General features: G+C 49.6%; 1 protein-coding gene across 2 annotated transcripts; it reads left to right on the forward strand.

Annotated features, from left to right (window-relative positions):
- The first annotated feature begins 458 nt into the window (after nt 1-458).
- On the forward strand, nt 459-20,991 carry PSTPIP2 (proline-serine-threonine phosphatase interacting protein 2). 2 transcript variants are annotated; one of them, XM_064404371.1, is made up of 15 exons: nt 459-520; nt 8,042-8,142; nt 9,731-9,808; nt 10,673-10,707; nt 12,174-12,280; nt 12,964-13,026; nt 13,831-13,929; nt 14,141-14,186; nt 14,589-14,668; nt 16,424-16,522; nt 17,026-17,122; nt 17,419-17,500; nt 18,157-18,191; nt 18,498-18,555; nt 19,072-20,991. In XM_064404371.1, exons 1-14 carry the CDS (start codon nt 488-490, stop codon nt 18,545-18,547), a joined length of 1,005 nt encoding a protein of 334 aa, XP_064260441.1. In that variant the 5' UTR covers nt 459-487; the 3' UTR covers nt 18,548-18,555; nt 19,072-20,991. The 2 variants fall into 2 exon arrangements, with proteins under 2 accessions (XP_064260441.1, XP_064260440.1); XM_064404370.1 differs by lacking the exon at nt 459-520 and adding an exon at nt 5,518-5,559.
- Nucleotides 20,992-22,170: the final 1,179 nt, after the last annotated feature.

Genomic DNA, 22,170 nt, shown 5'->3' on the forward strand with positions numbered 1-22,170 from the left:
GTCCTCGGACAGGCTTCACAGTGTTGAAGTCCTCATCCTTGGATTAATCACAGTGGTGAAGTCCTCATCCTTGGATTAAAACGTCCTGTGCATGTGGATGTGTGGGACATGGGTGCGCATGGGTGCTGGGCGAATGACTGGACTCGATGACCTTGGAGGGCTTTTTTAACAATTCTGTGATTCCGTGAAACCTTCCCAAAGTATTCCTGAAGCCCCTGAAGCCCCGAGGCGGGCGGGCAGGGTGCTGCAGGTGCCGTGGGCCCGGCTGTGCCGCCGCCGGCCGAGCTGCTCCCGCTGGCTCCGTCCCGCGGCTGCTGCTGCCGAGCCGCCTTCCCGCCGCTCCCACCCGCCTGCCGCAGCCCGTCCCGCTCCTCCGGCCGCGGGCATCCCGGGGCGGGAGCACCGTGCGTGGGAGGAGACTCCGCGGGGCGGGCCGGGCCGGGCGGGCCGGGCAGCAGCGGCGGAGCGCGGCGGCGGCGGCAGCAGGATGCGGGAGGCGCGGTTCAGGGACAACTTCTGGGTGAGTGGGAGCACGGCGGGACAGAGGGGATAGAGCCAGACGGAATCATGGGGCGCAGCTCGGGGTGGAGGGAATCACTGCTGTCTGGTTAGAGTTGGCTCCAAAGCCAGCGGTTGTGGTCGTGGGGTGACTTTGCTGAATGCTCTGGGTCGGTAGAACACTGGCACAGGGTGCCCAGAGCAGCTGTGGCTGCCCCTGGATCCCTGGAAGTGTCTAAGGCCAGGTTGGATGGGGCTTGGAGCAACCTTGGCTAGTGGAAGGTGTCCCTGCCCGTGGAATGAAATGTGCTTTAAGGTGACTTCCAACCCAAACCATTCTGGGATTCTGTGATCCCCAGCAGGCACTGCCCACCATGCATGTCTTGAGAGTTGTGGCTTTACAGCCGGCTCCATGCAGCCAAAATAATCCCAGCAAGTGGCTGCCACCTTGCTGGAGGAAGTCAGTGCCAGGCTGAAGGGTTTGATACCATTAATTTCCCATTGGTGAACTACTTGAAGACACCATGGCGAAAAATGTTCTCTTGTTGTGGAGCTAATCCTGGACTAGGAGCAATCCACTCAGTGTGGTGCTGCTGCCAGCTGCTGAGCCATGGAGGAAAACCCACAGTTCAGGGAAAACCACAATTTATTCTTTTCAGTCTGAATTATGCTTTTATAAAAGGAGAAGTGCAGGAAACCCACATATCTGCTGCAAAGCTTAAACTCTGTGGCTACTCTGTTCCTCTTGTGGTGGACCTTCATTCTAGGTATTGGTGACCAGGAAGTAAGTTACCCAATTTGGTCTTTTGGGGCTGAAAATCTTCATCTGTGAATGGTGCTTGGGGTTTCCCAGATGTTGCCTGGGAGCATCTCCCATCTTGTAGGATGTGGGAGAGAAGCACAGGCCCCAGGAAGAGCTGGCACCAGGTTTGGGGCTCCTGAGTGTTGAGGAGAAAGTGCAGAGCCTCGCCCAGCATCATTAACGAGTTAACTGGCATAGTGTTGTCAAATACTCAAATCCCACACAGGTGTCAAACCTGTTGTGGAGAATAAAGCCAACTTTGCATCTGGCAGCTGCTTCCCAGCTATTTGCTGCACACCAGTTTTCCACAGTGCTCCCTGTGCTTTGCAGACGTGCGGAGGGGAGGTTTTGAGGGTGGTGGTGGCAGCACCGCCTGGGCTGGAGGAGCAACTGTGATGCCAGCAAGGCTGAGTAGGCAGGGTTTGTTGTGCCTCAGTGGCACACGGGATTGAAGAAGAGCTTCTCGCCGCAGGGCTGACTTCGGCTGTTTCTGCCCGGTTTGTTCCTCTCCAGCAGTGGTGTGGTGCTTTTTGAAGGAGGATCTTGGAGGAGGGGGCTCAGTGGGAGGAAACACCAGGACAGGAGCAGCCTCCAGCTCCCAAGACAAGGAGGATGTGGGGTGTTTCATGGGGCACTCACTCCTGCTTGATCACTTCTACTGCAAACACGGCTACTTTCTGAATAATCCCTGGTTCTTGCCGAGCCCCAAACCACTGGTGCTGCCAGGGATTTTCCTGGGCTTTGTCCTTTCTGAAGCCTGTGTGCTCCAAGCCCCTTGACTGAGGTTGGATGGGAGCGTGATGGATGTGACTCAGTGGAGAGACTGAGGCCCTTCTGTGGTCACTGGGCCCATGGAAAAGGCAGGTACCACCCCAAGCAGCTGCCACACCACGTACTGGTGACTGTGCATCAGCTGTGAGGGCTGGGGAGGAGGGGTGAGTAAGGATAGGAAGGAAAAAAACCAAATCAAGATGAAGTGTGAAGGGCTGCACATCCAGCTTCCACCTGCTGCTGAGTGCTGTGAGTGGGCAAGCACTTCCTCCTGCAATTTTCCTCTTAGATTGCTTTGCGTAAGGCAAAAATAGAAGGAGAAGTCTTTGCTGAAGCAAGTGATTTCTTAGAATCATAGAAGCATTGAGCAGTTTGGGTTGGGAAAGACCTAAGAAACCATCTAGTCCACCACCCTGCTATGGACAGGGACACCTTCCACGAGGCCAGGTTGTTTTATGCCCTGTCCAGCCTGGCCTGGAATGCTTCTAGGGATGGTGTGGCTTGTGTAGGTAAGCTGTGCCAGTGTTTTAATAACCTCAGTCATAAACAATCTAAACAATTCCTTCCCTGTATTTAATATGAATCTCCCATCTTTTTGTTTAAAATAATAATTCCTTGTCCTGTCATTACATAGAGCTTGGTGAGGCACAACTTTTGTTATCTGTAGGTTCTTCACCTGCCAGACAAGGTGAGACCAAGAGGGCCATTGCTGCACAATCGTGGGCAGGTGGCAGATGCTGCCACATGCTGTTCTTTAGTGGTGATGGTTCAGTGGCTCAGCTTCAGATCTCCTGGTCCAACAAAATGTACACGTCCTTTCCCCCCCCCCCCCCAAATTAACTCATCGTCCCATTCTATCTGCAGAATCCCTAAATACTATGAAAAATGTATGTTATTCTTGTGGGAGCAAATTTCTCGGTGGTTAGGAAGCCTGATGAGAAGGAGGAGACTTGGGGAGTGTCCCAGGGGAAGTATGCTCCACCTGATGGGACAAAGTCTAAAAAATGAGCAAACTCTCAGAACCTGGGCCAGTTTTGGTATTGGATCTCCCAGCTTTGACATGTGACTGATTGTGATTGATGACCTCCAAATTTCTTTGTGGGGACAGGATGGTAAGGCTGAAGGTGGGCAGGCCCTGGCACAGGGTGCCCAGAGCAGCTGTGGCTGCCCCTGAATCCCTGGAAGTGTCCCAGGATAGGCTGGACAGGGCTTGGAGCAGCCTGGGATAGTGGAAGGTGTCCTTGCCCATGGCAGGGGGTGGAATGGGGTGAGGTTTAAGGTCCCTTTCAACCCAAATCATTCTTGGATTCTGTGTTGGAGGCTAAGCTGCAGCCCACCCTTTGCTCTGTTCTTCCAGCCTCCCCTGGGGATTGATTTCGTTTTAAACCCCAGCAGTTCTGGTTCCTTCAGTGGGTGCTGTGTCTGCCTCTGCACTGCTGGAGCTGATGGTGTGATATTCCTGATGAGCTCTGTCAGGAAAACACAGGCTCACTTGGCTCACTGCACTGAAGTTTGCTTGTGCTCCCGGGTCTCAATACAAGATGATGAATTTTCTTGAATAAGGATGTTTGCTCCCTGGCACCCCACTGCAGCTTCTGCTTGCTCAGGGGATGAAGTCCAGACATGCCTGAAGCTGAACATTTTTTGCCCTGCATGCACTCCCATGTCACTCACTCCCATAGGCCTGTGAGGGAGCTGTGCAAAAACAAAAATACCCCAAAACTCGTGTTTGTTTGCCCTTGTCCTGCCTGTAGTGACTGGCACGAATTGGGAAAGCCTGACATTTTGTTTTCATTTGTTTTTGCCATCTGCTCTTCTTCTTTCACTTTGTGAGGTCTTTTCTTTCACTTTTTTTCACTGTCTTTGTACATGCCTTGTTTTCCACAAGCCTGTTCTCACACATATTTCTGGTAACCCAACAGTCTTGGGTCTCGTCAGTGCACTTTGGTGTTGTAAAACCATATGGTAAAAATAGAAATTACAGTAATGCTAAGAACCCCTCTAATTCTGATCTGTGGGCTAAACAGGTTGCAGCTTAGAGAGTGAAATTTTGGTAATTTTGCCTTCAATGAGGCAGTGCTCTGCTCCCTGCAGTGTTTTTAGCGATGCTGCTAAAATAATCCATGGCTGGGGGGATGCAGCCCTGCATTCCTGGGTTTATTCCCTGGCTGCTGACTGATGGTGGCTGTTTCACTTCCCCTTCCCCCTGCTTGTCCTTCTCTAAATGGGTACTGGCTTGGTGGAGCTTAGCAGAGGCATTGTGAAACCTCCAGGTCGTTGTTTCAAAGGAACAAGGTGGGATTTGTGGGAAGAAGAAATTGCATCAAGGCAGAGCAGTCCATTGCTTTTTGTGTCTCTGGGACGAGCAGGGAAGGTGCTGGCGTAGGGGAAGGAAAATGGAAAATTTCTAATCAAATGGAAAATTACTAATCAAAAAGCTGCTTTCTGCAGGATGCTGGTCCCAGGTGGGTGGATTTGCAGCGAGGCCTTTTCCTCTCTGCAGTGAGTTTTGCCTGTCCTGTTGTACCCTCCTGGCTGTGGGGTGGAGAGGAGCTGCAGCCTCTCCTCACCCTGCTCCCTGCAGGACCAGCATAAAGCACTTCTCTTTGTCTCAGTAACTTCTGCTGGACTTTTGAGGCTGCACTGACTGAGCAAAGACAGCACAGCCAGCTACAGTTGCACAGTGCTTCTGACTACTAAAATAGTACCATTTTCTGGTGCGTTTCTCTAAGTGCACAAGGCTGAGGAAAGACACTGAGAGCTTGGAATAAATATAGATCCTTCAAGAGGTGGTCCATGAACATGTGCAGTGCTCCAAACCTTTCGGTTTGGGAAGGTTGGGACAGACAGATGGAGGGCAGGAGGGCTCTGCAGAGGGATCTGGACAGGCAGGATCCAGGGGCTGAGGTGTGAGGGGCAGCAAGAGCAAGTGCCAGGTCTTGCACTTGGGTCATCCTGCAGCTCCAGGCTGGGCAGAGGGGCTGGAAAGGGCCCTTAGGGAAAGCCCCTGGGGGTGCTGGTGCCAGGGGCTGTGACACAGCCCCAGGGCCCGTCCCTGTGCTGGCCCTGCTGAGGCACCTCCAGCGCTGGGACAGCTCTGGGCCCTCAGCACAAGAGAGACACTGAGGGGCTGGAGCGTGTCCAGGGCAGGGAACGGGGCTGGGAAGGGGCTGGAGCCCCAGGAGAGGCTGAGGGAGCTGGGAAGGGGCTGAGCCTGGAGCAAAGGAGGCTCAGGGGGGACCTTGTGGCTCTGCACAGCTCCTGCCAGGAGGGGACAGCCGGGGGGGTCGGGCTGTGCTCCAGGGAACAGGGACAGGAGGAGAGGGAACGGCCTCAGGTTGTGTAAAATGATGTTTGGATTGGGTATTAGGAAAATTTTTTCATGGCAAAGGTTATTAATCCTAGAAACAGGCTGCCCAGGGCAATGGTGGTGTCCTGATCCCTGGAGGGATTTAAAAGCCATGTGGATGTGGCACCTGGGGAGATGGGTCAGTGGTGGGGTGAGCAATGCTGGGGGGTGGTTGGAGTTAACAATCTTAGAGGATTTTTCTAATTGAAACATTTCTCCACTGTCATTTTCTTCAGAGTGTGTGTCTGCAGGGGTTTTCCATGTAAAGTGGGGTAGGAGATGGAAGTGTCAAGCTCAGCAGCTGGCTGTGACTCAGGCAGGATCATGACGTGCTTTCACACCCCTGGCAGAACATTTTAGCCCTGCTTTTGGCTGAAAGTGTAACCAAACCCCAAAACATCACAAGCAGCACACAAATTCCTTCTCATTATTGAGTCCATTGTGTGCAAATCCAGACAGCAGATCAGGAAGGGGACACCTTCCACCGTCCCAGGCTGCTCCAAGCCCCATCCAGCCTGGCCTTGGGCACTGCCAGGGATCCAGGGGCAGCCACAGCTGCTCTGGGCACCCTGGGCCAGGGCCTGCCCACCCTCCCAGCCACCAATTCCTGCCCAACATCCCAAAATGTGTGCCTGCCCTGTGGCAGTGGCAGCCATGGCCTGTGTGCTGTCCCTGCAGGCCTTGTCCCCAGTGCCTGGGCAGCTCTCCTGGAGCCCCTGCAGGCCCTGGCAGGGGCTCTCAGGTGTCCCTGCAGCCTTCTCCAGCTGAACACCCCGAGCCATGCTGGTTCTTTTGACTCTTTCTGTGCCAAACCTGCCCAGAAGGTTTCTGCAAAGCATGATTTGACCATAGAGCCCCACCCAGCTCCATCTAGGCCAGGAGTTCCTCCTGTGGAAAACTCACATGGAGGAATTTAAAAGCTATATAAATGTGGCACTCAGGGATGTGGCCAGGTGAATGGTTTGGCAGTGCTGGGGAACGTTTAGAATTTATGATCTCAGAGGGTTTTTCCAACTTAAACAATTGTGTGATTCTGTTTCCCCTTGACCCTTCTGCCTGGCACAGAGAGCCCAAGTGTGCCAGGCAGCAGAGCAGGATGCAGGAGCCTCTGGGTGCCCCTGGATGTGCAGTGATGGGGCTCTGACCCTCCCTCCTGCCTGGCTTGCAGTGGCCAGCAGCTTTGTGCTTTGCATCCATTTTGTCTCCTTTGAAAGTGGGCACAGGAATTCAAGGGAGGCTGTTCCTGTGTTCTGCAAATGAGATGGAGCCTGGCTCAGTGCAGTGTTCCCTTTTCACAGAGCTGGTTGGAACAACCTGAGAGCTGGTTGTGGTTTTATCAGTACTAACCTCGTTTTGCAGGGACATCTCTACTTTGTAAAGGAAGTTTGGTTTCTGCTTAGGTCCTGCTCTACAGTCCTGTCTTCCCATGCAAAGCTGATCTGGGATACCTGTGGATTTTCTGCCTGTCCCACTCCACCACATCTCCTCTTCACTTCTTGCTTTCTGGTCACTGACAGTCAAGTACTTGAATAGGGAATTCCACTTAATTAACCAGCCCTGTTTCTTCTCCTTTATTGCACCAGGAACAAATTCTTGAGAAATCCCCTCTTCTGCTGCCCACATTGTTATGCCAGATCTCTGCATACTCTCGTCCTGCCTTTGAACCATTTCCTGAATCTCTCCATCCTGCCACTATCCTCTTCAGGTTTCTTGATAACTTTTGTGGCTTTTGTTTCCTGTTGCTGAGTTTCATACCTGCTTCTACTATTGCTCCTTTTTCTGCAGCCAGGCATAGGAATGGGGAAAGAATGGGGTAGAGTAAGTCAGCCTACATCATTACTGCATCTTTTTCTTTTTCTTTTTCTTTTTCTTTTTCTTTTTCTTTTTCTTTTTCTTTTTCTTTTTCTTTTTCTTTTTCTTTTTCTTTTTCTTTTTCTTTTTCTTTTTCTTTTTCTTTTTCTTTTCCTTTTCCTTTTCCTTTTCCTTTTCCTTTTCCTTTTCCTTTTCCTTTTCTTTTTCTTTTTCTTTTTCTTTTTCTTTTTCTTTTTCTTTTTCTTTTTCTTTTTCTTTTTCTTTTTCTTTTTCTTTTTCATTTTTTCCTTTTCTTTTTTCTTTTCTTTTCCTTTTTCTCATTCTCATTCTCATTCTCATTCTCATTCTCATTCTCATTCTCTTTTTCTTTCTTTTTTCTTTTTTCTTTTTTATTTCTTTTTTCTTTTTTCTTTTTCTTGTTTTCCTTTTATCTTTTCTTTTCCTTTTTCCTTTTTCTTTTTTTTTCTTTTTCCTTTTTCTTTTTTTTTCCCTTTTCCTTTTTCTTTACTTTTTCTTTTTTTTTTTCCTACATGCATCCATACAATATATGTTTTTAAGGAATAATTTGGAAGAAAATGACCCTTCAGAATCTATGACAAGTGTGGGTGGCATAGATGTGCCTTGTCCCAAATTGCCACCATTGTTCTCATTCTGGAGTCAATCCCACCCCTAAAATGAAATATTTTATTTCATAAACTGGCACTTGCATGCTTGCTCCCACTGAGCCGTGGCCGCACCAATGCCTCAGGAGGTGGCAGCAGCCATGGATTGCACTGGCAAGGACATGACTCCTGTTCCTGTGTTTCCAGAGCACGGATCTGACCAGCACAGTTGGCTACGACAGCATCATTCAGCATCTGAATGATGGCAGGAAGAACTGCAAAGAGTTTGAAGACTTTCTGAAGGAAAGGTAGGGAGCAGCCTCGGACAGCTTTGGGTTGGGTTGAGCCTGGGAGTGGTGCTGTGGCACTATTCCCACTCCTGGCATTCCCAGTTTGATTTCTGCCGTGCTTGACTGATGTTCAAAGGCTGTCCCATGAAGTTCACCTTGCTGTTTTCCTTGCAGAAGGTCAGGTTAGAAGATCTTGGCCTAGGAGAGCCATGGCTTTGTCCTGTCTTTGTCTCTCCACACCCCACAGAACAGTGTTAAGAAGTTAGGTTAGGTACTGCCATTATTAATCAGAGCAGATGACATAAGCAGAGGTTCTGTGGCTGGTGATGGTCTGGCCATGTATTTTACCTTTATCTGGCCTTTTTTATTTGTTATCAGTGGCTGAATATGAAGAGCATTGTAGAACTGTACATTGAATTAATGTCATTTTGGTAATGACAGCTGGAGAAAACCAACCTCTGACTGCACAACTCAGTACAGAGCATCCTGGAACAATCAAAATGGGGATGAACAGGAGGAGAGCTGCACTTGAAAGTGTCTAATGCACCTACATCTGTTCAGGCTGGAATCCCATGTTCCAGGACAATTTGGACCTTCCACACGAGGAAGTGGACCCTGAGAACCAAGTCCCACTCATCAGTGACAATGCAGAGTGCCAAAAGCCTCCTCTACACCCTGTGCCCTCTTTGGTCTTGAAGGAGGTGTAGGTTGCCACTGAAATGTCTGGCCAGGAGGAGGTCAGAGCCTGGGCCTGGATTTGCCACTCCCTGGACTTGGCCCAGTTGTCCAGCATGGCTGTTACACACTTCCAGCTATGGAAAATGTTCCTGCTGGATGTTTTGTGTTCATGGGAATGTTGCTAGGTATATATAAAAAAAAAATACCAATCTATAATACTTTTTTTTCAATTTCCCTATTAGCTTCTGGAGTTTTTAGAGTTAAGGTAGGTGAATTTCATTGCCAAACTCCAGAAATCAACCACACAGGAGTCTCCATCTGTGTTAGTAGTTAAGGCATTTTAGAAAGTTATTTGTTTTATCCAGTAGATGATCTAATGGCAGCCTCTAGCAGTAGTTGTTCCTTTCTGCTGGCCACATGGAGAGAACTACATTTGACCAAGCAATTCCAGTCCTGATGGTCTGTAGTGATTTCAAAGCAGCTGCAAAAAAATGGTTATTCTTACACTGCAACACAGGACCTCTTTTCCTCCTTCCTTTCTTCCAAGAAGGGGAGATAACATGGTCTCTCAGAGATGTTAATTATGTTCCTCACAAGATCTGGTCTTTTTTTCAGGTGCTCTCCCTAAGGATTAGTGCCAGGTACAGAGAATACTTATTGCCACACATTGAGGGCAGGGCTAGATGGGATATTGGGAAGGGATTCCTGGCTGTGAGTGTGGTGGGAACCTCTCTGGCACAGGTTTTCCAGAGCAGCTTTGGCTGCCCCATCCTGGCAGTGTCCAAGGCCAGCTTGGACAGGGCTTGGAGCACCCTGGGATAGTGGAAGGTGTTCTTGCCCATGGCAGAAGGTAGAACTGGATGAGCTTTCAGGTCCCTTCCAACCCAAACCAATTGATTATTATTTGATGTCTCTCTTTTCCCAACAGAGCAATTATAGAAGAAAAATATGGCAAGGAGCTCATTAACTTGTCAAAGAAGAAGCCCTGTGGGCAGACAGAGCTGAAGTAAGTTCAGGTTGCTTTTATGGGTGTCCCTGAAGCAGTGAAGGAGGAAGAGGAGGAAGAAAGCTGTGAGACAAAACAGAATTGAAACGTGATTGAGACATTCAGAAGATGAGCTGAAATCATTCTCATGAATGAGCAGTGCCCAGCTGGGTTCTAATTGGCTTTGAGCTGGAGCCCACCAAGTTCCCCTTAGTCACAGATGAACCAAAGCACTGTTAGATGCTCAGGGGGGCGTGGGCTGGTGGGTGAGCAGAAAGCTGGGGGTAGTGAGACCTTGGGTTGCCTCTGGACAGGTTTTGTAGCCAGAGGGAAGTACAGGTACTTCCTTGACTCAAACCATGCACATCTTTAGAGCCCAGCATGCTGTGGCCACCACAGCTTGCTCCATTTCCCAAGTGACCCTCAGTGCCTTCTGCTTCCTCCTTTGTTTCTGCACTTTATACATGCCCTGGTCATTTACTTACAGTTGCGTATTAAGGTGTCACTTAAAACATTTCTGCCATCTTTACTGTGCAGTATTAATAGGAAGAAAAGCTCCCTATTTTTCCAACCACTGGCAAATACACCATGTTGAAATTGTTTATCTGTTCCAAATGATGGTTTTAGGAGGTTGCTGGAAACATGAAACTCTGAATTTTTAATAGCATCCAGTGTTCAGAAAGATGTAAAGTGGGTGTCACACCAAGTGAGCTGTGTTACACCTGCTGAGAGGGAAAAAGCTGGAGTTGCTAAAAGGGTAAACAAATGTGTTTTGAGGTTCTTTGGCCATTGTTGAGTGAGCTCTGTTTTGGAAGAGGTGCTCTGCTGATGCCTGTGCCTGACTCTGCTTCTCCACCCTTTTAATGCCCTGCCTGTGTTTTTCAGCACGCTGAAGAGATCCCTCGATGTTTTCAAGCAACGTAAGTAATTATTTGTGTTTGCCAGGACACTAAAGCCTGAAGGCAATTGCTTGGGAAGAAAGTAGCAGAGAAATCTCTAAAGCTGTGCAGTGCTGAGGCCAGGCAAAGGCTGTACTGCTGGCCTGGTGCATCCCAGTGTGTGAGGCTTGGGACGAAGAGAGCCAGGACATGTGTGGGAGAGGAGACCCACAGGGCATCATTTTGGGATCTCTTGGGCTTTCAGGTCTGGCTGCAGCTCAGAGGGCATGTTTATGTTGTGCATAGGAGGCTGTGCATGGGAAGCTCATCTGGAGTTTGTTGGACAGGCTTATCCTCTTCACAAACACGCTGTAACTCATACCTCAAAACTGGGGACAGCTCTGGGCCCTCAGGACAAGAGACACTGAGGGGCTGGAGCGTGTCCAGGGCAGGGAACGGGGCTGGGAAGGGGCTGGAGCCCCAGGAGAGGCTGAGGGAACTGGGAAGGGGCTGAGCCTGGAGCAAAGGAGGCTCAGGGGGGACCTTGTGGCTCTGCACAGCTCCTGCCAGGAGGGGACAGCCGGGGGGTCGGGCTGTGCTGCCAGGGAACAGGGACAGGAGGAGAGGGAACGGCATCAGGCTGGGCCAGGGGAAGTTTAAATTGGATCTTAGGAAAATTTTCTCATGGACAGAGTTGTTCAGCCCTGGCACAGGTTTCCCAGGGCAGTGGGGGAGTTTTCATCCCTGGAGGGATATAAAAGATGTCTGGATGTGGCACCTGGGGACATAGGTCAGTGGTGGCCTTGGCAGTGCTGGGGGAATGGTTGAACTTGAGGATCTTAAGAGGGCTTTTCCATCCTAAATGAGTGTGTGATTCTAAGGAGCATCTAAAAGATGGTGCTTTGGCCACTCTATGTTGTTATGTGTCACATCCTGCCGTGGTACCATCAGACAGCACCTGGAGGGTGAGCACTCTGCTGTCCTGTGCCCAGTCCATCCCTTGCCTGATCCAGGTTTCTTTGCTGCCCCTGTGGACCTCCCTAACAGGGCTCTGCCCTCATCACTGCTGACAATTCACAGCTGTGGGTTTGGAGCAGCCTTGGGGGTTGAATCCGGAGCTGTCATTTAGCTCTGCTCCCTTGGTGGATCCTGGGGTGATGTTTCACAGTGTAGCTGCTTGCCTTCAGCAAGAGGACCCTGAGATTGTTTTAGCCTTCATTTTGCCCCAGGTTGCTGCCTGCTGGCCTGGGGCAGTGCAATGTGTTGAAACATGCCTAGATTTACATGCATGATTGGGAGAGTTTTCTCAAATTGGGGAGCAGGTCCCAGCAGGACTGATCCTTACTTTGGTGAGCAATGCTTGGAGGCTGCTTCAAACAAGCTGGAGCTTTTTCACATCTGTGAAAGGGGGTGTGTGGTGTGCTCTAAGCTGACTTGAGAAACAGCCTCTTTAGGAATATATATATATATATATATATAAAAATAATGCATTTGTTTTCTCTTTGCAGAGATAGACAATGTGGGACAAGGTCACATCCAGCTGGCGCAAACCCTTCGGGAGGAAGCAAAGAAGATGGAGGATTTCAGGGAAAAGCAAAAGCTGCATCGGAAGAAGGTCAGGCACCACGGGAGGACCTGCCTTCCTGCAGGGTGCTGATCCTGCCCCAGCAAGGGGCTGATCCTGGTGCTGTCTCATGCCATTTCCCAGCCCCTGCCAACACCCCCAGTGCCCATGCTGCTGGGAAGTACTGAACTCTTTCCTATGTGTTGTAACTGTGTTGTGTTGTGTAGTAACCTCCAACTTCCTTCTTCTCACTTCCACATCTTTGTCTGTGTTTTGGGGCTATCCACAACACTGGAATGTTTTTAAAACATTTGTTCATGATGCTGTATGATCTCCAAAGAGGCTGCTAAAATGGCCAAGCCTTTTAACTTCTGGCTTGAGATTTCTTTGTCTGGAAAACCAGGGAAAACTGCTAGAACCAGGGACTGGTTTGGACCTAGCAGAGTGGAGTGGGCTTCCCGGTTTTGCCAGAGTCTGTGGAGATGGTACAGTACTATATATTGCTAGAATTTAGTTTGTAGAGCTCCTTTGCATACACAAAGGCTGCAATTGCCTACAATTCAAGGCTTAGGCAGAAGCACAAAAGCTGAGTTTTGTGAAGATGATTTGGGTGGATGAAGGTCTTTAAACACATCTCAGTGTGGTCGGTGGCTCTTCCTCTTGTAACCCACAGAGTTTGTCCTGGACCTTTGATGGTCAGTGATGTGTTGACCCCAGGTCTGTTGTCTTCACAGATAGAGCTGATAATGGAGGCCATTCACAAAAACAGGAATCTTCAGTACAAGAAGACCATGGAGGTAAAGCAAATGTGCTGCTGTTTCTTGCCATTTGGATCAATGCTGCTCCTCACACACATACAGAGCACTGGGACAGGCTTAAATGAGAGGGGTTTCTCCTCTGCTGTGACTATTGATGCTGTATCTATGTGAATGGTGGGCAGGGTATGCTCAGAAACAGTGAAGAGCGTGCCAAAGACAAGGCTAGTGGTAGCCTTGCAAGGTTGGATACAAATGATTTAGAACCAGAGAATTATTCAGGTTGGAAAAGCCTCTAAGATGCTTGAGTCCAACCATTTGCCCAGCACTGCCAAGCCCACCACTAACCCGGCTCCCCAAGTGCCACTTGCCAACTTTTTTGAGCGCTTCCATGCATGGTGACTGCACCACTGCCCTGGGCAGCCTGTTCCAGGGCATGTAAACCCTTTCTGTGAAGAAGTTTCTCTGAATATCTAGTCTAAACCTCCTCTGATGCAACTTGGGGCCACTTCCTCTCCTCTTGTCTCTTGTTCCCTGGGAGCAGAGCCCAACCCCCATCTGGCTGCCCCCTCCTGTCAGGAGCTGTGCAGAGCCACAAGGTCCCCTCTGAGCCTCTTTTCTCCAGGCTGAGCCCCTTTCCCAGCTCCCTCAGCTGCTTCTCATCAAACCTGTGCTCCTGCCTGTTCCCCAGCCCTTCCCTGGACCTGCCCTTGATTGCCAGAATCTTTTCACCCCAATCCAAGAGCAGCCTGCCTTGCAAGGCTTTTCCCAAGCTGCAGGGCACCTTTTGTGCCATTCCCTGGTGCCTCGCAGGCTGAGCTTTTCCCTGAGGTGTGTCTGTCCTAGGCCAAGCGTCTGTACGAGCAGCGCTGCCGGGACAAGGACGAGGCGGAGCAGGCCGTGCACCGCAACGCCAACCTGGTCACGCAGAAGCAGCAGGAGAAGGTATGGGGAGGCGTTCACCCAGGGAAGTGGGTGGCCACGGTGTAAGGGGGGGGAAAGGGATGTCTTTGCTTGCAGCTCACGTGCCCCATGGCTCTTGTCCCAGCTCTGGGTTTTGGGGTGACACGGGGAGGCTGGTGCTGTGGGGATGCGGTGCCGTTGGTGACGCACACAGCCTCCTCTTCACCCTCCTTGTCTCTCCTGTTTTTGGCAGCTGTTCCTGAAGCTGGCTCAGACGAAATCAGCACTGGAGGACACTGGTGAGTGTGGAAATGCCGTGTTGGGAGGGTGAGGAGAGTCAGGGTCAGGGTGATGTGAAGCCGTGGTGTGGCTCGTTGGTGAGCTCCAGCTCTTGCGTCAGGCATGACTCCTCAGGAACACACGCCCAAGACAGCAGCAGTGGGCAACATCCCCGGAGGAGCCTGCATGGTCCCACCAAAGCCATGTCCTTCTGCTTTTTATCCCTGATCCCCCACCCTTTTCAGCCTTTTTCCCAGCCCTAGAATTATCTTCTAGTGAAAGGATTTTTTTAATGAATGTTAATCATGGAATCACAGAATCATAAAATTGTCTGGGTTGGCAGGGACCTTAAAGGTCGTCTCATTCCAACCCCACTGCCGTGGGCAGAGACACCTTCAGCCAAAATATGATTTGTCTCACAGACAGGAGTTACCAGCAGAGTGTGACCACCATGGAGAAGATCCGGGATGAGTGGCAGAATGAGCACATCAAAGCTTGTGAGGTAAATGCCCCTAAACACCTCCCCATGGCAGTGCGATCCTCTGGGTTTGCAATCCTGGCTGCAGGGCTCAGGGACAGTACAGATTTCCTGGATTTGTATTCCCCTGGCAGTGAAGCAGCAGGATGTATTGCAGCTAACCCTGTGTGTATGTCTCAAGCATGGCTTCTGGATTCAAGGCCCCACTGCTTCAAGGTTTCTGCTCTTATTTTATTATTTTTATTTTTCCACTACTTCTAAAATTGACAGAGTCAAGGTAGTGACATTTTTGCCCACTACCTGCTTGCAAGTGTGGCATGGCTATCATCTTGAGCAGCTGTGGTCACCTCTGTATACTCAGTGACCCCAGCCTAGTATGTCCTGGAGCCTCAACACCACCTTTGTTGCTCAGAAGACTGTCTGAAGCTCTGCATGACTTTTCAGCAGGGGCTGGTGGTGGCTGGGGATGCGGGTGAAGCCATCTCCACTTGCACACTGTGCCAAGAGCTCTTCACCTTGTGTCCCACAGACCATGCAGTGGTGTGGGAGCCCCTCTGAGTGGGTGTATCAGCCCGAAGCAGACTGCCTCACAGGGAAGTGGACCAGCAGGGATTTCCAGCACACACTGGGGAATTCCAGACTGGTAGCAAGAGGGCTGAGCAGCTGCTCTGCTGCTGGCCTGTGATCTGTGACTGAGAGGTGGACAGAGACTGCAAAGACAGATTTTATCTCAGATCTGCTTCAGGCTTGCAGCCATCTTTCCCATTCCCAGCTGGGCTGATCCCTTCCAAGTTACCTCTCTTCAGGCTGCTCTTCCAATTTTCCCTTTTGAACTGAATTTTCTGTTTTGTGTGCATGCATGGGTGTCTCTGTGCTGACGTGCTTTTGGAGTCTTCTCTGGAAGCCTCTAGGATGGGGACACAGTTTAGTGGGGCTTGGCAGTGCTGTCTTAGTGGTTGGACTCAATGTCCTTAGACAGCTTTTCCAACCCTAATGATTCTGTGCTGGGGAGTGGAAAGTAGCAGTTTCATTTTTGCAGATGGATGATGTGGAAGTTTTCCTCTCTGTGTGTTGCAAAGGTCATAAGTGATAACAAGTGTGGGTGTTCACAGAAACATGTAAAAACTTGTGAAATTGAGGTGTACCAGACAGCAGATTTCAAAAGGGTTCAAACCTGCTTGGAAAAGGACTGTGTAGGAAAGAGCAAGAAGGCTAAACACCTTTGTTTTCGTACATCACAGTGCCTTTTTTTTTTTTATTGCTCCACATTTAGAACATGGAAATGTTAAAAAAAACCCCATGTACATGTGGCATCTGGGGAAGTGTGTTAGTGGTGGTCTTGGCAGTGCAGGAGTAACGGTGGGATACGATGATCTTAGAGGGCTTTTCCAATCTAAATGATTCTGGGGTTTAAGGGTACCTCAGTAAGGGAAGTAGGCTGGGACCGCAGGAGCACAGGATACCGTGGGAACTTGTACTGCCTTGAGGAAGCTGGCTTGGTCTCCCCAGAGGCAGAAATGTGCTGGGTGGTCCCCTCCCCATTAGTCTTGCAGATTTGCCAAGCTTAGTACTCACCTTTGAATTACCTGGCTGCATAGAGGGATTATTTGTCCTCTGGACAAGCTGGAGGACTCACAGCTTCCTTGCTTCCTGCAGAAGACCAGCACCAGCTGCTCCTGGCAGTTAGTTTTGTTGTGGCACGTGGGGGTGAGAAGCAATCAGGACAAAAGAGATTTGCCCTCGTTTTGAAGATGTTATGGACAGTTTTGTCTGTTTCAGTTCTTTGAGACTCAGGAGTGCGAGCGGATCAACTATTTCCGTAATGCCCTCTGGCTCCATGTCAACCAGCTCTCCCTGGGCTGTGTCCAGAATGATGAGGTACCTCGACTGAAAACCTTCATTTTTCTGTGTAGAAAGCAAAGCCCAGTTTGTTTTCCTGTGCACTAAGCTGTGTTACAGCTGAGTTGCCCCTTGATTGACCACAGACACCAGCACGAGTGGGCAAGCAGAAGGATTGGCCAAAACTCTTGCAAATGAGGTTTCCTCTGGGATTTCCACTTTTTTGGAGGGTGGTGAGGCCCTGGGACAGGGTGCCCAGGGAAACTGTGGCTGCCCTGGATCTCTGGAAATGTCCAAGGCCAGGCTGGATGGGGTTTGGAGCAACCTGATCTAGTGGAAGATGTCCCTGCCTATGGCAGGGGATGGAATGGGATGGGCTTCAAATTTCCTTTCCAATCCAAAGTATTCTGGGATTTTGTGATTCCCCTGATGCTGAAGCTTGTGTGAGTACTGGGCTTTCACCCTGTGTGTGGTAAGCAAAGAGGAAAAGCCTTGTTTTTTTGACGTGATGTATACAAATGCACTTTATTTCCCTTTTGCAGAAATATGAGGAAATCCGCAAGAGTTTAGAAATGTGCAGCATTGAGAAGGATGTTGATTTTTTCGTAAATTTACGCAAAACTGGAAGTTTGGCTCCAGGTAAGAGCTTAGTACAATCTCAGAAAGTAGTGCTGACTGCTGTGTACTCCTGATGGAGCTGGCTGCTCTGGTCAGCATCATTTTGTGTGCAGAAAACACTCATTTTGCATTTCATTCACTGCCTTGCAACACTAGTCTCTGCCACTTTTGACAGCCCCTGGAGGTCATAGTCCCATAGTTTCTTAGTTTCCTGATCAGCCATTTTCTCAGAGAGGGGAAAGACAGCTGAATGTTGGTATAGCAAGTATTTTATGCCTGTAAGAGACTTGTACTTCACTACTGTCAACTTTTCCTAGCTCCTGTTGTTTATGAAAACTACTATAATGCCCAGAGAAATGTGACTCCTGCAAGAAGTCCAGCTCCTGTACCTATATCAAGGTAAGGTGTGTAACATGTACAACTGCAATTGTTACTGCAAATGATGCTTGCTCCCCCAAAGCAGGCATATTTTGTTCCTTTCAGTCTATTGGAAGCTGAACTTAAGGGTACTGGAGGAAAATATTTGCTTGTGTGGCTCTTGGTGTGATCTGTCACCAAGACAGATTACAGGAGGAGATCTGAGGAGAGTTAAAAGCATTTGTGGTGGAGGGAGGAACTGCAGAGCTGGATTCACTCTCGTGGGACAGAAGCTGGGCAAGGGGGACAGGGTGAAGGGTTTTTCTGTCAGGGGCAAGATGATGATTGAGGCCAAGACTCATGCTAAGGATGAATTGTCACTTTGGCTGCCACGCTGAGAGAGGAGTCACGTCCAATTACAGCTTCCTGATGTCTCACTCTGGGCAAAGGCACGTACAAAGACATGCCCTGAGGCTCACTTGTCAATTTTTCCCTGAGTCAGTGTTTTCTGGTTATTTTTCTGTCTTCCCCACTGTGTCAGGTTCAATTCCTGTGTTTGCCAAGTGGGCCGTGCGTGGTGGGCCCACCATGACTTGCCTTGTCAGGTCTCCATAAAGCCCAGGCTGGGGGATGCAGAACAGGGCAGAGGGAGTCCTTTAGCCATGCAGATCCTCAGCTCTGTGTTTCCTTCTGTGCAGGAGGGGACCTCTGCCCACCCCGACCAGTGCACCAGGTGAGTTACTGCTCCATGGGCTTTCTGGCCATGGGAGCTGTCACTTCAGCCCTTGCTCAAAGTCCCTTTCCAGCTCCCTTCGACCCCCTTTAGGCACTGGAAGGAACTCTAAGGTCTCCTTGGAGCCTTCTCTTCTCCAAGTGCACCCTTCCCAGCTCTCCCAGCCTAGCTTGAGCCTCATTCACTCTTGCATCCCACCCCTTCAACATGGATGGCCAGTGTGTGGTGCTTCTGCTCTGTTTAGTCACACATAATGAGCACTTCTCATGGGAAACCTAAGGGGATTTTCTGTGCTCTGTGTTTCAGGGGAGCCTGATTATGCCACAGTTGATGGCTACAGCTTGGTACATTTCTAACAGTCACAGTGAGTACCCACTTTTGATGGAATGAGGCTTAAAAGAAAGAGGGGGAGGAATTTTTTACCTGGGCAGATAGTAAAATGACAAGGGGGAATGGTTTATTCTAAAAGAGGGTAGATTAGATCAGCTAGAAGGGAGAAATTCTTCCCTGTGAGGGTAGTGAGGCCCTGGCACAGGCTGCCCAGACAAGCTGTGGCTGCCCCATCCCTGGAAGTGTTCCAGGCCAGGTTGGATGGGGCTTGGAGCAATCTGGGATAGTGGAGGATGTCCCTTCCCGTGGCAGGGGGATTGAAATTAGATGGTCCTGATGGGCCATTCCAGCCCAAACCATTCTGGCATTCTGTAAGAAAGGATTTAATATGAGATGAAGCTACACGGAGGAGGGACAGTGGAGAAAGAAAGGCCATTGGTTAAGGAATGACATTTTGAGGTGACTAATTAGAAGTGGAGCTCCTGACAGCCCTCCCATCTCTTGTCTGAGCTGTAGCTGTGGTTTAGACGCTGTTGATCATGTTCTCTAGGTTTTCCAGAAGGCAGAAGACACTGCTGGTCTGACCAGCGTGGCAGAGATGGTGTTTTCAGTTATTCCCAGACACATACAGCTGAAGTGCTTCTGCTTTTCAAGAGAATATTTGAGGACTCTGATAATTGTTTGTACATTCAGAAAGCGCTTACTAAAAACCTACGCCTTTGATCAGCAAACTCCTTGGATGGATCTTCACACTCAGAGGAGGAAAAGGACCAGACACAGCGGTGACCTGTGTTGGAAGAAGGTTTTGATTTGAAGTTCTTCTAAAGTGTAGCCATCTAGAAAGTCTGGGGCCTCCCACTCTCTGTGTAACCAAGAAGTTGTATGTGCTGAGAGGAGTGCTGCACGACGCTTTGGGCACACTGGCTTGTGTCCAAGCTATGTGCATCCCCCTCAGATCTCAGGTTTTGCCTGTTCCTAAAGGGTCTTGCCTATACCTGAAGTCTTTTATTTAGTGGGGATTAAACTTGTCATTTAGGTCAAATTTTACTCAAATCCCTCAGAAATTTTACTTAGAGGGGCACCAGCAGTTGCACCATGTATCTGGCTTAGCTGTGTGCTCCAGGCTTAAGTGGAAGCTGATTTGCATCTACCCAGGGAGGGGCTGTGTCACATCCAACCTGCTGGGAGGTCCCAGGAAGGATCTGAAGGAATTTCTTCAACTCTTCCAGCCACTGAGGGTCTTGTGGGCTTTTAGGTTTATCAGGTTGTCCCTGGTAAGCTCTGGAGATTGGGCTGGATGGGGCTTGGAGCCACCTGGTCTAGTGGAAGGTGAGCCTGCCCATAGCAGGGAGTTGGAACTGATGCCTTTTTGGGACTACCTAAAAACAGAGGCCAGACAAAATTAAGGGAATAAAAAGTTATATTTATTGAAGGGTCTTCAGGTATAAAAGTACAAAGCCCCGCTAGGGTCTACACCCGGAAAAACGTATCACAGGTTTTCATATTTTTGTAAGTTTGGTCTATTTGCATATTGAGGGTTAATCTTCCAATTACAGCTTCAAGTAATGAAGAAATTTACCCCAAGTTTGCTCCGCCCAACTCACTTTTGTTTACATATCTCAGGGCCTGAGAAGTGAGATGTCCTTGATTCCTAGGCCTAGAGAGGAATTGCTTTGTCTGACCAAAATGGGAAAGCTGTAGCTAACACTCCATGTGGAGTTTAGGGCTATACGCTAAAGAATTGCAGGATTACAAATATATAAACAATATAAAAGCTAAAATCCTAAGGCATCAGAACTAGGTGGTCTTTAAGGTCCCTCCCAACCCAAACCATCCTGGGATTCTCTGGTTCTATCATTTAATTAACTTCTGTGATTCTCTAAACTCTGGACTTGTTCTGACTATGCACCACTGGAAACAAACCTATCTACTACTGAAGCCGTGAAACTTGTTTTTCTGACCACTTCTCCTGAAAGTTCCTGCCCTTGTTGTTACCACATATATAGATATGATTATGGTTTTGATTAGAAGCTTACATGCCTCGGGGCTGCTGGTCTCTCTGATGTCCCTGTGTGCAGTGCTGCTTCACTGCTCCTCGCTGCCTTATTTCACTGGATACAGGGACACAGGACATGGGGATAAACACAGTTTACCTGTCTAAACCTGGTGCCAGGTCACTGACCTGGAGCAACAGGATTTGATGTTTTTATGATGTTTTTCAAGTTGAATCTGCGTGGCTTCAGCATGTGCCTCAGCCCACCGGTGCTTGGGGTTTTTACTGGATTTATTTGTGTGGGGAAGATGGCAATGAGCTCTAACATCTGCCCTGCTGCCTCACCATGAGCTGTGCAGAGTGCACATGGCAAGGAATCAGCTATCCTATTTATTTCTGAAAGACCAAGGATACAAATACTCTTCTGAAGGAGCCTGCTGTAGTCTTAGTTCTATAAATGTATGTTTTAAAAAATAAGTTTTGAGTCTTGTGTTCTGGATATGTGTTCTTTTTAAAGTTGTCATGTTCAGTTTCTGTGGGGGATGGGTTTGGGATGCATGCAAAGCATCCTAGTCTCTCCTGGATGGAAACCTACAAGACCACATCCTTTATTTCAGTCCTTGCTCAATAGCAACCCGGCAGTGGGAGATAAAACCCCAGAAGAGAACGGCATGAGAAGTGCTTGTCATTAGCCATGAGCTGCAGACCGTGCAGGGCTGTTTGCCCTGGGAGTGTCTGCTCTGCAGAAATTTGCATGGTTTCTTTTCTGGGATTTTTCCACTGACTGAGCACAATAGATGCTGTTTGGCTTTTCTGGGCGCAGAGGTGCCCGGTGAGGCTAAAACTTGCACATTTACTGAAAGCACAGAAGTAATCCCAAATTTGGGGTGCTGGGAAAGGTTTCCCCTTACACCCACAAACAGTTTACCTTTCCCGTCGATACTACAAATTCCAGGTTACTCTAGTAACACAAGGACTTCTCAAGCCCTAAGTAGAGGTCCCAGGGAGAGAGCAGTGCCTGCTCAAGGCCATTAACGGGACTGTGATGTGTGCAGCACAGTGCCACTGAGCTCTGGGCATGGGGAGAAGTCACCCCTGCTCCAGCTGTGGCTCCCTGGGGATGGCTGGGTGCCAGGACAGTCTGAGGGACACCAGTTCCTGGTCTGGGGCTGAGCCAGCATTCCTGCTGGAGGTGTCTCACACCTGGGGCAGACAGAAGTGGCCTTACACTCCCCATGCTCGCCTGGGGGCTCGGCTTCTCATCCCACATTCCCTGTGGCAGGAGCTTGGGCTGCCCCTGTGGATGGTCTCTGAGTCCCTGTGGCAGTCTCTGGCTCACTGAAGACTCTCTGTGAGTCCCTCTGGGCAGTCCCTGTGTCCCCATGGATGGTCTGTATGTCCCTGTGTCCCCATGGATGGTCTGTATGTCCCTGTGTCAGTCCCCATGGATGGTCTGTATGTCCCTGTGGATGATCTCTGGGTCCCTACAGTGGACCCTGCTCATCCATGGAGCCTCTGTCAGTCCCTATGGACAATCTGTGTGTCCCTAAGGCTGGTTTCCACAGCAGATCCCACTCTCCTGGGGATGGCCTGAGGGGTCCCCACAGGTCCGTGTGCCCATGGACACTTGGTGAGTCCCTGAGGATCCTCTGGGTG

Source organism: Passer domesticus, chromosome Z (genome assembly GCF_036417665.1).
Source record: "Passer domesticus isolate bPasDom1 chromosome Z, bPasDom1.hap1, whole genome shotgun sequence".
Lineage (NCBI taxonomy): Eukaryota > Metazoa > Chordata > Aves > Passeriformes > Passeridae > Passer > Passer domesticus.